This window comes from Molothrus aeneus, chromosome 5 (assembly GCF_037042795.1).
Source record: "Molothrus aeneus isolate 106 chromosome 5, BPBGC_Maene_1.0, whole genome shotgun sequence".
In the NCBI taxonomy this organism is placed as follows: Eukaryota; Metazoa; Chordata; class Aves; order Passeriformes; family Icteridae; genus Molothrus; species Molothrus aeneus.
In genome coordinates this window covers 4,634,811-4,649,167 of record NC_089650.1, presented here as the reverse complement: position 1 = coordinate 4,649,167, position 14,357 = coordinate 4,634,811, and the positions used below count along the sequence as shown (strand labels likewise).

The following is a 14,357-nucleotide window of genomic DNA, read 5'->3' as shown; positions in this document are numbered from 1 at the left end:
CCTTGTTTGTCACAGTACTCTTGAGAGATTGCTACAGTGGTGGAAACCAAGAGCCAGGTGAAGAATAAATACCACCATAGCTTCAAAGTCTCTTCAAAACAAGGACCAGAAATTGTATAGCCACTATGTTCATTTCCACTGCACATTGTTCTTTGTTACAGAAGATACATTGGACTGCTGCATTCTTTTCTAATCTTCATGTACCTGTTGATTAAAGAGCAATTCTTCAGTCTGGTTTTGTCCTTTTCCTCTCTAGCTCCATAACACTTCTTCACAATCACAAGCCCGGTGGTTAAAATGATTGATCAGGACAAAAAAGCACTGCACAGAGTTTGGGGTGGCAGACCCCATTATCCCCAGGCTACAGCTCACACTGATCCCCTTCACTGTTTGCCTCTGTTTTTTGATATGAGAGCTGTGATGATTTCTGAGAAGTGGTGAGTCAATGCAAGTTAAATTTACTTGAACAGATATACCACTGACCAAGTGGGATCACATCATTTGCAAACTTTGCATCCAAAGCCTTGGATTTCTACATTGTTGACTAATCACAGTGGTTTGGAAAACAACAACAATGGACAGAAAACCCCAGCTCTGAGGCCAAGCTCAGTTCTGTGGAACTTGCCCTCACAAGTTACAAGCAGGACACTTTGGAAACTTATTCTGCTAACAAACGCCATCCCTCTATTTATTAGGAATACTGAAATCTCTGATTTTAAATCAGTGCTTAAAATATGGATCAATCCAGTAAGTGAAAGGGCACTGATCGTAGTAAATGTCCTTTTTTCCACCCTTAAGATCAGGTTATGATCAGAAGCCCGGGTACTGAAAAAAAAGCACTCTTAACTTCACTATTTGGTGAAGCTTTTCAACAGCAGCGTTGTTAAAAACCAGAGATACAGAAAGCCAACTCTTGGAGAATAGCATCCACAGAACTGCAGGTTGAGAGCAAGGATTTTGGCAATGTCCCACAAGCACATCACAGTTTATTAAATCTGGGTCAAACTCAATATCCTCTATAGTACAATCACTAGAAGAAACCTGGGGAAAACTCACGGAGAACCAGATTGTCATGCAAACTGAACCACTTTTATTTATCCAGCAGAAAGGGGTGGGGGAAAGGCAGGGAAGGGAAGGGAAAAAAACGGGGAAAGCAGTGGCTGGAGCAGAACACACACAGAAATGACTCCAGAGAAGTGTCCTGCTTCTACTCGACCTTGAGGCACTTCAGAATGCACTCAGAATGAATACAGTCTTGCACTGACCCTGCCTCCCAAGACTGTTGTTTTTATGTGCAGAAAAAAGCAGGTAAATGGCAATTGCCTAACAAGTACTGGTACTTAACAAGTTCTGCTTATCAAGTGCTCTTTCCTGCTCAAAATTTACAGCAAAGAAAACAAGTTACCAATTCACTTCAGAGTCAAAAACGGCTGCAGACTGCAAAAACAATGTTTATCTTACAACTCCATTCCCCTTTCAGAAGAGCTGTGTTTGCCAATCACAAGAAATAGGACGGATCCCACTTGAATATATCAGGCTCCAGCCTTGCAGAGTTAGACCTGCAAGACTTTAAAAGACACAGTAAGCTCAAATGTTTTAAATAAGTTTAAAAAAAAGGTGAAGTTGTTGTAGAGTGTGCTTTAAATAGAGTACAAAGATTTTTTAAAAACCTCAAACAATTGCACTTCCCTGCCCTGTTTACCTGATGTCCTAAGGCCCTTGTCAAGAAGTCAAAGTATGTGTCTGAAATCAACACTATCAAACATACCAGCTCTCTTCCCTACATCCTTCTTGCCTCTCTTGGCATCCTCCAGCCAAGAAAAAAGCATGATGAGAGTGTGTGGCTGTTTATTTGATGATTCCATGCTGGGTGCAAGGAAAATGAAACTGCTCACTTGACACAGAGGAAATCATGGAAACCAACTACTTCCAACTGCTCACTTGACACAGAGGAAACCAAGGAAACCAACTACTTTCCAGAGGCAGACAAGGAGCTACTGGGTTAGGAGGAATTGAGGCTGGGACTAAGGAAGCAAGGTGACTAATGGAGAACTGACAAAAGAAAGGGGAAAAAAGGGTAAGGAATGAAAGGAGAAGGCAGATTTGAGAAGAAGGCAGGACCTAAAATTTATTTGTCCACAGACAAATAATCTTGGGCAGAAGAGGAAGCAGAGCCCCAAAATTTTGGAAGTCCAAAGGCTGGGATTCAGACTGTGTCAGTGGGAAGACAAGACCAGGAATAGCTAGTGGAGAGAAATAGGATGGCTGAAGGGTAGAATGCTAGGATTTCTTTGTCAAGAAGGCAGGATTAAAATTAAATGCCTGAGAATAAAAATGGAAGTGGGGTAAGGAGCTCTGGATGAAATAAGACAGGATCAGGATATGGACTGTCTCAAAAGAGGGAACAAAAAGACAAAGAGTATATATCCACCAGACCAATGCATCCTTCCACTGTCTGGCTCAGAATTCATATTTTCAAGTCTCACTATTCCACAGCTGCCAACAAACATCTATTAAATCCACTGATTGTGCCCCATTTCCTCTCCATAAGGATCTACCCAGAAGATGACAACCTAGTGTTCCTACCAATTATTCCATAAGGACACCATACAGCTCTCTGAGGTGGATCTGGAGGTTATAAATCTGTTGATATATCAATATAATATAAAGTCTTAATTTCAGTTGACTTTTTTCTTTTAACCACACATGCATACAATATACACACAGGAGTAATTACTCAGAATTGAAATGTGACCATCTGTAGCATGAAATGAAACATCTGCGTTACAGCAACGGTACAAAACATTTCAGAACAGGAAGAGAGGATTATGACATCTGAGCAGAGCAACAGAACTAGTTAAGATAGCAATTTGTAATCCTACACACTGGAAGTTGACCAGGATGTCAGAAGTTACCACTCCCCTTGCAGAAGTTGTTGTGCAATCTGTAGCAACTAAATATTACCAGTTTGCAGATAACTTTCCAAAGTGCTTTGCAATTTTTGTTAATATTCTAGAATTTTGTTAATATTCTATTGACTAGAGCCATGCCCATGCCTCAGAGACATGGGCTGTCGATAGAATAATTAACTGTGCAGCATCCAAGCTGCCTGCAGGACTCAGCAGAACCTCCAGGGATTTTGATGGCTCTCTACCCAGACACGTTAATCTTGAAGCTGAGCTCTGTATCTGCCACTTGAGCTGACAAGTATCACCAGAGCAATGTATCCCTTCTGGCAAAAGTGTTCTGGCAGCCTCAAAAGCAAATATAAAGCAAATTACACGGAGGCAACAAAATAATACTACAAAGCCACATACTCCAGGCTATACTGGCTCATTGCATTTAAAGGGATACTGCCCAATATAGTTTCTTTAAAATTTGTTTGGAAAATAGTGTTTTTGAGACAAGCAGAAATTTAATAGAGTTTTAAGATGTATCAACTGTTTTAAAATAACCATGAATATTGCCTCTGACTGTTGGAAGCCCAAGTGGCTGAGTCACCACACAAATAAAGCAGCCTGTTCAAAAATGACCACTCTGAGATGACTGAGCTCAGAGAAACGGAAGAGCAAACACGCAAAGAGATAAACAAATTCCATTTCCAATGAAGATTTTTGCAGCACAATTAATTTTTTTAAGTGACAGTGTCCCTTTAAGTGAAGACTGTTTTGCTTTTCTTAAAGCCACTATTAGTGTTTTGGATGGGATGGCTGTCTCTAAAGAGGCATTAGGAGCAGAGGCAGGAGGAGGGAGAGGTGTAGTGGAGATAGCATTAAACAGGGATAAGGGTTTGTTAAGTGTGATTCAGCATCAACCCTTTTACAGCTCCTACTCTATGCACATCATGAATATGGGCCAGCCCTGGTGGATACAACCAGGAAGAGGATTTCAAAGTCTCTCTGCAGGAAATAGCCCAGGAAAGAAAGCCAGAGGGACTGAATGGTGAATGAAGCACAGGGCTAGCAGAGGACTATCACATCAAAATTAGCACAGGGCAGCTGGGCAACAAACTAGATCTACTAAGGAGAAAGTCTTCCATTCTGAAACTTGCACTTGGGTGGATATTCTGAACTCAGGTGGATGTTCTTCAATAAAAGTCTATTGTGCCACAAGTAATTCACAACAGGTAGGTACAGGTAGATACTATGTGGGACAGCCTCCCTGGAGCAGGAGAAAAAATGGCTGTTAAAAATCTGGGCAAGATTATATTTAAAGGATCAAATACAGAACACAATGAAATCAGGTAAGACTTCCAGGGATGTGTCCTGGATCAGGCCTAGAGCATGTGGATCTTTCCCTCTGCAGAGCTGGTCTGCAATGCAGTCCCTCAAAAAAACACAGCTTAGATCAAGCAACTTCCTACTCTGAAAGATAAACTAAATGAGACCCTCAGATAACAAGGCAACTGAGCAGAGTTTGCTTTCTGTTGGATCTACTGACAGACAGACATGTTCACTTCGTAAGAACAGATTTTGGGTGGTTAAACTAGCAAAGGAAATTTTAATTTTCAAGATAGGCAAAGGCTAATCAAATGTCATTTTGCAACCCAAAAGTTAATCCCCTACTAAGGGACTCAGGAAGTAACATTAATTAAAGCAAGGGCAGAACCATGGTATAGAGTGATGACCAGATTCTTAAGTGAAAAAGAGAACTAAACACTGCAATGTGTGTTTAGCACTAAATGGGGTATTAAAGCAATAGCATACCAAGAGGCTTAATAGCTGTGTGCTGATGCAAACCGGATTCCAGCAAAAAATTACCGGAACTCTTTACAGCAAATTCTTTTTTAACCTTACAATAAGACAAAACAAGAAAGAAGACATATGTGCCATCTGCAAATGTTTTCAAAGCCCCTTGAGGGAGCATTTTTGTTTTCTTATATCAACAACACACTCTGGCTATTTTGGCCGGAAAAAGCAAGCCTCAGAAGGGCAAGACGGAGGCAACAGCATGACTAATCCTTGACAGTGCTGTTTTCTCTGCTGCCCCCCTTAAAATACTGGACTTTTCAAAGGAGAAGCAAAAAACCAGAATCATCTTCTACTGCTAGCAGGGAAGGTGGCTGGAGTGAAAACAGTAAGCAAATTTATAAAAAATCAGCACTGTGAAAAATAGAAGAGGGAGCCTTACACATGTTTTATAGAACATGCCAGGATCTCCTGTTCCTGAGCTGGAAAAGGGGTTCTGCTATCATCAGTCATGTGCAAGGGCTGTTTCTTCTTGTTTGTGAGCCAAGGATGGGAGAAGTAGGTGAAGGGAGGGTGGGGAGGAGTGTCAGCAGGGTTAGTGTCAGCAGGAGGTTCAGCCATACATACCACCCAGATGCAAGTCGATGAGGTCACTGTAATAAGACTCTCCCCAATAGTCTACAACAAGGAATTGGTGAAGACAGAGTTATTGAGTCAGATACCCACCCTAGCCCCATACCATCAAAGTAATATATGAGAAAGACATAGAAACAAAAACAGGGCAAACAAGAGACAGGCAGCTACACACGTGGGCACACACACACACATATATAAACAAACACTATATGTCTCTTTCTCTGGATATATACATATATGTACACACACACAGAAATATAACACAAACATAGATATTGGGAAGATGAAGAGAAAATTTCCAGGAGGCAGGTGAGGACTTCCAAGGGGAAAAATGAAGAAGTTTACACAGAGACACTTCACCTATTTGTGTTTGCAGCAGTACCTGACACTGATGTCTCTCCTGTTCTTGCTGAGAAAAGCAGAATTAATCCTGTTGCTTTGGAGCTGAGCAACATGTCAGAAGGAAACTGTAATGTCTTAGGACAGCTGCAGGAAAGGTGTAAGGGCTGATTTTCTGGAGGTGAGTGAGTGGAGGATGGTGTGTGGCACACAGGTGAAGCACTGGCTGAGTGCTGACACAGATGGCAAACACTCAGGTGTAGGAAGATGGGATTGTGTGCTCCTGCTGATGCAGTCCCTGTGCCAGGCAAGAACTGCACAGCAGTTTTCAGGACAGAGATGTGCATTCCCACAGCTGCTAGAGACAGGGGCACCACGAGTCTAGCACTGTGGAACATTTTGTTGGGAGGAGACAGATGGAAGTACTGAGAGCAATATTTCTCACTGCATATGTTTCATTTGATGTAAAGAGGTGGCTCTCAAACTTTTCAGAATTGATCTGATGGGAGATGTTTTCCAAACTCTTAAAAATGACTATCAAGGTTTATGCTAGAGGGAATAAAAGAAAGGTTCAGGAAATTTCTGATTTGACATATTTTTAAGTTAATGATTGACAAAAAAAATTCACAGAGGAAATCCAAGTCATTAGCATGTCCAAACAGGCGAATGCACTAGAATACAAATACACAAATATACAAATGTACTATAATACAAAGTACTGCTGCATTAATCATATTGTATTACATTAATTAACTCATTCAGGGTGTCCCTTAGGACACCACAGAAAACTGAGAAAATTCTTCATTCATGATGCAATAGGAATAGGGGCAGGGAGGGAAGGAAAACAAGGGATGACAGTAGCTCAGACCACCTGCACCTCCCCCTGAAGCAGAGCTTACACTGCCACTCAAAATAGAGCTTACCCTCCTAAGCATTCATTCTTGCTATGAATGCAGCTATCAAAGGCTGAGATTTCCAAAGATAATCATAGAGAACACATTAAAGCAATAAAGTAATCATAGGTTGGGAGATGTTCTGAATCAGAAACGAAATGTTAGATTGAGCATTCAACTTCTGAAAGAATACAAGAGCAACTGTACCATGCCTGAGGCTGAGCTAATTGAAAAAAAAGAAAAGACAAGGAGGTAGCCAAGAAGACACAATTATTTTGTTAGGATTAAAGTTGATGGTGAACTCCAAAATGTTTCTGAGTTTGATTAGTTGAAGAGCAAGCAAGTATCACCCCCATAAATATTCCACCCTGACAAATAGCAGATAATGTGTGAAATTCCTGGAAAAAATACTGAGTTGCCTGTATCTATTGCTAAGATCAAAAGCTGTAATCTCTCAGGAAAACAGCAGGCCATCACTGTGAAAAATTGATTAACAATCTTCTCAGTTTAAGTTACTTCCCAATAACATATTAAGGATGATGCAAAATGGATAGAAAGTAGAAACAAAATTATTCTAAGTAAATATTTTTTTATCTATAGAACTGGTTTTTGTTCTTACCAGTTGAACTGAAAAATACTTCTTTCTAAAAATGGAAAGTGGTCCAGATGTGAGAGATTTGAGGAATTAAAGTTAGTGGAAGACCTCTACAAAAGAAAAATTTGCAAGATGGAAAGATGACTAAGAAGCAATAGTTACAAGATGATAAACTACATCGAGAACTAGATCAGTTGGTCTTGTCTTCTTCTATCATAGAAGAAGAAAAGAATCCTTGCAAGTTACTGAATTCTGTTTCTTCTGTCTGGATTTTTAAGTAGTAAGAAACTACTATTAACATTACCCAAAACTTCATATTTAAATGCTGATCAATAAGTGTTTTTTTTCTTTCCCTGCATGGAAGGAACCTGAAAATCCCACTCATTACAGAGCCTAATACATTGTCCCAGAACAGTTAATACTGGCTGCTGCCTATGGAAGAGCCATTATTTGGATGCTCTACTGCAATCCTTCTCTATTTATGTGGACAAAGTGCACAGCAGACACACCTCCCAAGCTCCCCATTTTTCTTCCTTATACAACCTTATAAAGAGATTTCTTTTTTAGATGGCAACACCACTTTATACACTGCCTTTCCCTTTTTGAACTTTTGTTTTGATAATTTCCTTAGGGAGGGACTGATCAGAGACAAGAGCATGACTCCACACCTTTACACAGCAGTTCTTGTTGATGTAGTGGCCACTGTTGGGTCACAATGCAGATGACAGAAAAATGATACTTCCCTCTTGAATAATTAGTGGATATTGCAGGCAGAAATTAACTTTATGGAATGTGATACTACAGATCTCAAAAAGAACTAATTCAGTTATTTTTATTGCAAAAATGTAAAATGTCTGGAAAAGAAGAAGCTGAGGAGAAACCTTACTGCTCTCTACAACTTCCTGAAAGGAGGCTGTAGCCAGGTGGGGGGTGGTCTCTTCTCCCAGGTAACACAACAAGAGGAAATGGCCTCAAGTTGTGCCAGGGGAGGTTGAGATTGGATATTAGGAAACATTTCTTCATGGAAAAGTTTGTCAAACCCTGGAACAGGTTGCCCAGGGCAGTGGTGGAGTCCCCACCCTGGAGGTATTTAAAAGATGTGTGGATGTGGCATTTTAGGGATGTGGTTTAATGGTGGGTTTGGCAGTGTTGGATTAATTGTTGGACTCATGATCTTAGAGGTCTTTTCCAACTTCAATGATTCTATGGCCATGCAAGAGGACCTAGAGAGGTGAAGCATGGAATTGATTTATAATCTTGTGTTTCAGTCAACACAGATTAGAACATTATTGGAGAACATGCTGTTTTTTCCCACTCCACCAGTGTGTTTCTGGGTAATCCCCTGAAATAGGGGGAAGAATTTAGGATGGTGAAATCTTCGTGTCAGAGTTAAGCTTCTGCAAACATGTGACCTGTTGATAGAAATATTTTGCAAGAGCAAAGCATAATGCCTAGAGACATTCTCAAGAAAAGAGATCCCTTTTGCAAAGCAGGACCCACAATTTCACAGTTCTTCTAGGGAATTCACAAATACACAAGCTCATCTAAGACTGCTTCCATTTGGGAGAGCTGAGAGTGAGAAGCTATTTATCCAAATTCTGCAGTGTCCCATATAAAATTGTAATTCTTACTCTTGGTCATATTCTGTCGTCTCTGAACGTGTTTTAGGCATTCTATGATTCTTCAGTGAGAAAACTCTATAATGAATAATATTCTCAGCTGCTAAGATTTCCCACTTGTGCTGGCATGTCTTACATGAAAGTCATTCAGCAGCTCAATAATCAAGATTATTTTGACTTCCAGATGAAAAGAAGCAAAATGAAAAGAACCATTGAAACAATGGAGGTGGCTTTAGTAAGTCCAGTAACTAACTGGCAGGCCAGAGAACAGAGTGGGGCTACACAGGAACACATAGCATAAGGAAGGAGGCAGCCCACAAAGACAGGCATTTGCACAAGGCCATTTTTTTGATCCCACAAATGAATAAAGACAGTCTGATCATACTGAAGTCCTCAAAACTGTTCTTCACACTCATAGTACCTATTTGCTTTGCTGAGCACTCAGCCAGGTCTGGTGCTCCATAAGGGTGTGCCAAAGAAGCTGGACTAATTCTGGCTCAGTAGTAACTGCCAGGGAGCCACAACAGACTTCTTCTCTGGTGCACCCTCACTGCTTAATCAAGCTCCATCTTCAGAGGTACAGATGCAGCTCTTCAAGCAACAAGCAAACATTTTCCAGACATCTGTTCCTCTGTTCCCATTTCTGAATTCTGACCCTTGTGATCAGGGACATCATCCTGGCCTTGTCAGGTACACATACACTGCATTTGCCTGTTGGATATTTGACTCCTTGCAAATTGAGGAGTTTTTTCCCAAATCATTATACTACTATCAGCATTATCTGAACCAGGTACTGCTCCACTGATATGTTTGCCAGATCAGATGACACTCATTTAATTTAATTTCAAGTACACACAGCATTTGTTTTAACAGCTTGACATGGATACCTTTCAGTACATATGGGCATTTCTGTTCTGCACAACTGTGTCAGAAGTAGCCAGTGTGCTGGGCTGTGCAGTGAGGAAGATGTTCTGTGATGGTCCCTTGTAAGGACACTACCTTGATAATCCAACACAATAAAGAAAGCACACACCATTCCACAATTATTTCCTTAACATACAAACAGGGTTGTCTCACTGTGACAACTCTGTGTGAATGGCAGCTGTGAAACCCCTGCAATTTTCTAGCTGTAGGATCCAGTAGTATGCAGAAACAGCCATTAGTAGTAGCTGGATAATTACCTCCTACACCTCAGGCAAAGGTAAATGATCTAAGTCTCTGCCAATAGGGAAGTCCCAGAATTAGAAGAAACACAGGAAAAACAAGGCCTCAGATAGCAGAGAAGGGAGAAGGGATTCACATTGGGATCAGTCTCTAGGCTATAATGGTCCAATTGCCTCTAAAATCCAAACAGCTACGGATTACTGCACAAGCACTTGGGAAGAAAACATGGAAAACCAAACCAAGTTGTGATGGATACCTGCTTCTCCTCGAAGGGCCTTCTCCACAGCAACTCCTCTCTCCTCGAGTTGCCTCTGCTTCTCTTCCACTTGTTCCAACTGCCGCTGGATAATCTGTTCAGAGAAGAGTGGAGCAGAACATCACCAAAGCAATTCTCCTGCTCTGTCTGCAGCACACATCCAGCACTGAGAGATTTCAGTCAGATTTGCCTTTTCAGAAACAAGCATTTGTATTCAACAACACCCTGCTTTGTAGCCATAGCTCCCTTCATAGAGAGCAGGCAGGAAAAACTTCCCAAGGATATTTCCTGGGAATCGCAGCGAGGAACCTCAGAGAAAGAGAAAACAATCCTTATCTCTACTTGCTGCTCCTGTTATTTTTGCACATGTAGAATGTGTTAGGAAGATTATTTACCTGAAGTGATTTATCAATTAGATTCTACTAAGGATGATTTTGATTCCTTGGCCTATTGGGTCAAAGCTTGTCCTGGCTGTCTAGAGACAGTCATGGGTTTTTCTTTAGTATCTTTTTAGCATTCTTTAGTATAGTTATAATATAGTATTAATGTAATATAGTATAGTTTTAATAAAGCAATTGTTCAGCCTCCTGAATCAAGAGTCAGATCCCAATCATTCCTCATTCCTGTTGGGGGCTCCCTACATTCAATACTGCTTCAACAGCAAGCATCACAGATTCCAGTGACAGCACCCTCCCCACCCTGTTGTATCTTAACTCTTAAATTTGCAAACACCTTGATATTTATTTATTTGCTACAGCTCTTAACACCTTCCTGAACATTGAACTGAAAGGTGATGCTACTCAGTCAGCTGAGCCCCTGCCTTGAGTTTTTGACAAATCCCATCACCTGTAAATGATGTTAGCAGTTTTCCAGCAGACTCTCTGGTAATTAAACGTTAATTTGATAACACATCACCCACCAGCATAACCTAGCAAAGCAATGATAGGTGCAGCTCCATCAGGCATTGTGTGAGTATCACTGCTCCATTTCAGTGCATGATGGCTGCTAGAAAGGTGCTATGGGCATGATTTTTCTCACTGTAAAACTCTCATGATAGGTTTCAGCCATCCTTCACTTCTCTGTGGCATGACATGAAATTTGAAAGAGGGAGCAGGAGTGCTCATGTAGAAAGAGAGGATTCTGTTCTGATACCCTCAGAGGAATGTCAGGATCAGGGTGCTGTCACACAGAGTTGTCTGTGTGTCATGACAAGAGGCTTTTGAGACACTACCTGAGCTCTGTGTAACCTCTTTAGCTCCTCTTGCTTGGCTTGTCTGCGGGCAGCTTTCTGTACTCGCCGTGTCAGCTTGGCATTCAGCTCCTCCTCTGTGTAGGCCCTCTGAAGGAAGGAAAACAGCAGCAGATCTTATATACATGCTCAGGGATATGAGGGCAGGGATGACCATTTTCTCCTCCAAAAATCTCAGAAGGGAGGTGTTCTGTCTTTGCCATGGCTGTGTCAAAAGTCAAGCTTCTGTAGGCAAAGGTGTTCATGGTGCAGTGAGCAACAATTTCAGGATCAAATCAGGAGTGAAGAAGCATCTAAGCCAGCTGCAAAGCTGTGATTTTATATGACATCCCACCCCTGCCTTCCCCTGCTATATGAAACCTCTCCCAAAGATCAAACCAGTTTTTATTCTCAGTAGTTTTAATTTCTCAATAAATTTAGCCAAATGGATTTAGATAAATCAATGAGTGCCGTGTAGAGGGTTCATCTTGATAGGAGTCCCCTTGATTTCATTTTAAAAGAGGGTAAAGGCTTGTCTACATGAACAGTTACAGCAGTGTAAGCTAAGAAATTACTACAGACTAATGTAGAATATTGCACCACCAGAAGCCATCCAAAAGGGGAAAAGCTATGTTTATAGAAATAAAAGGGTATTTAATCTTCTTTTCTGTCAGTGAAACTAGTTCATGAATATGTCTTTCTGACATTACTGAAATTTGGTTTAGGATCTCACCAGATACACTAGTTGGATATATCATGGCCTAGAAAGGCTTTCTCTCAAAGAGATTTAACAGAGTCAAAAAACTTGACAACTGCACTGAGTAAACTACAGCAAAGAAAAAGCCTCTTTTCTCATGTACATGTATGTAAGCTTTAAGGGGCTGCTGTAAACATACGTCTTCCACTTCTGGAAAGAGATCTCCATGGACAGTCAACTTCAAGAACAGAATGTTATGTCAGACCACCCTGAAATTTGCTTGATTTAGTTATTGTGCTGCCACATTGGTCAGTCTACCTTTGTTGATAGTTCTCAGTGAACATAGTTGAAGGTAGCATCACAGCTTAATTAAAAATCCCTCAGGTAGGTCATTGGCAAGCACCACTGTTAAAGCTTCAAAAAGCTCAGACTTTACTCTTTCTTTTTTGAAAACACAAATCCACGATGGTACTCAAATTAGAAGGTGAGGAGACAGAGCACATGAACTTTCTATCCCATGTAACACTGTTGTGACTGCAAAGACAAGACAATAAGAATTTCAGAAAGCAGCAACTTCTGCCTTGATTTTAGCTTGATACAGAATTTCACTAAGATTTGAGCCAACTCAGCAATTTTGAAAGCTGCTGATCGAAGTGTGATGATTCATTTGAATTCACATTCGAAGCATTAAAAAAAGAATATACAAACATATTTAATTTCCTTGAAAACCAATTTGTTCTGAAGCTCATAGACAATCCACATCACTGCACAGTGGCGCACTGATAAATGCATGCATTCCAACCAGACATTTTGGAGCTTAATGCATTTTTGGGAGACATCCTCTACAAAGAATTTGCTGCCCATGTCTGCTAACATCTCAGGCATGCACAGTCAGTGTTGATGTTAGTGCACATGTGGTTGGAGCTATGGATTCAATGGGTTAATGTATAGGGGGACATGCAATGCAACAATGGCCAACTAGTGGGAAGGGAGACACTACCTTTGACGAGTATGATCTCTTGAATGCCAAGGCGTGTGGTACATAGATCGACTTTAAAGGGGGAATGGTAAAGGGAGAAAAATAAAAAAAAAATGCACAAAATGAAGCAAAATCAGTTCAACATTGAAAACAGATGCACAGTAATAAAACAAGGTGGTTTTTACATGAAACGAAATTGTGCAAATGCTGAACGTGACCCAGACTGATGGAGCACAATGGAACTTCTGGCCACAAAATCAAGTTTCTAGCACTTTCCTGAAGGCAATTTGTTTTGTCACTCTCCTTGAAGATACAGTCAACTAGGAAATACCTTTTTTCTAGAGGAATTATTTGCCCTTTGTCTACCTGTATGAGTATGAAATTCTGGCTTAAGATTTGGAATAATGGCTTATTTCTGGAACATATTTGGTTTGAACTGGCTTGGCCAACCATGTATTACTCTGTCACACAACTCTCCATTTACATTACAGTCTCTCCTAGGAGTTGTGTTTATTCCACAGTTTTAAATTATTTCCATTTCATAGAAATGATAATTGACATTTAACCAACATCATAAATCTTATTCACTGCTTCATGAACTAGGAAACACCAGATGGGCTCAGAGTGGGTTATGTGTCCTGCAGTAGTGGAACCTCCTTGTCTAAAAGGAGAGTCTCCAAAGATCTTGAGGAGCTAAAATTGGAGGGGGAAAGGAGCAGGAAAAGGAGGGGGAAATCACTACTTACCCTAGCCAAGGACATTCTATGCTACCCTATAATATAATATATTGCCTTATGTAAATATAAGGCAAGTAAAGCACTTAGCTTTATTTGCTAAGAGGGGAGGTAAATTTCCCTTCATGTCATGAAGTCCAGAAGGCATTGTGCCACTCTGGGCAAACAGACAGCATTTTGCACTCTCACATTCAATTAACTAAAACCAGTCACAAACGAGAAGCCAGAGAACAACACCAGCATGTTTGCAGGCTCCAGGAAAAAGCAAGCTACCTGTGGTGGTGAACACCTGAGCACAACACCACAACTGTACAGGAACAATGACAAACACACACATGGTGACAATACACCTACAAACACAACACCCACGGGGCGCTCACGTCAGGAATTCTTTACAAGATGCTTCTCTTGAGAGACACCACATTAAACAACACTGAATTAATTCACTGCTGATCACAAAGAGCAAGCTAAACAGAGCAGGCTGTCTGGGAAGCAAGCTCACTACATTACCAAAAAAGCAGCACAAACA

At 40.8% G+C, this 14,357-nt stretch overlaps 1 protein-coding gene across 1 annotated transcript in view; it reads right to left on the bottom strand.

Moving 5' to 3' along the window:
* The window catches only part of MICAL3 (microtubule associated monooxygenase, calponin and LIM domain containing 3), a 160,398-nt gene that overhangs the window by 11,757 nt on the left and 134,284 nt on the right, over positions 1-14,357 (bottom strand). Inside the window, exons 35-38 of the mRNA XM_066550226.1 lie at positions 13,116-13,166; positions 11,422-11,529; positions 10,191-10,284; positions 5,316-5,366 (exon numbers count right to left, since the gene is read on the bottom strand). Of these exons, the coding sequence (XP_066406323.1) occupies positions 5,316-5,366; positions 10,191-10,284; positions 11,422-11,529; positions 13,116-13,166 (304 nt within the window). The remainder of the gene's footprint in view (positions 1-5,315; positions 5,367-10,190; positions 10,285-11,421; positions 11,530-13,115; positions 13,167-14,357) is intronic.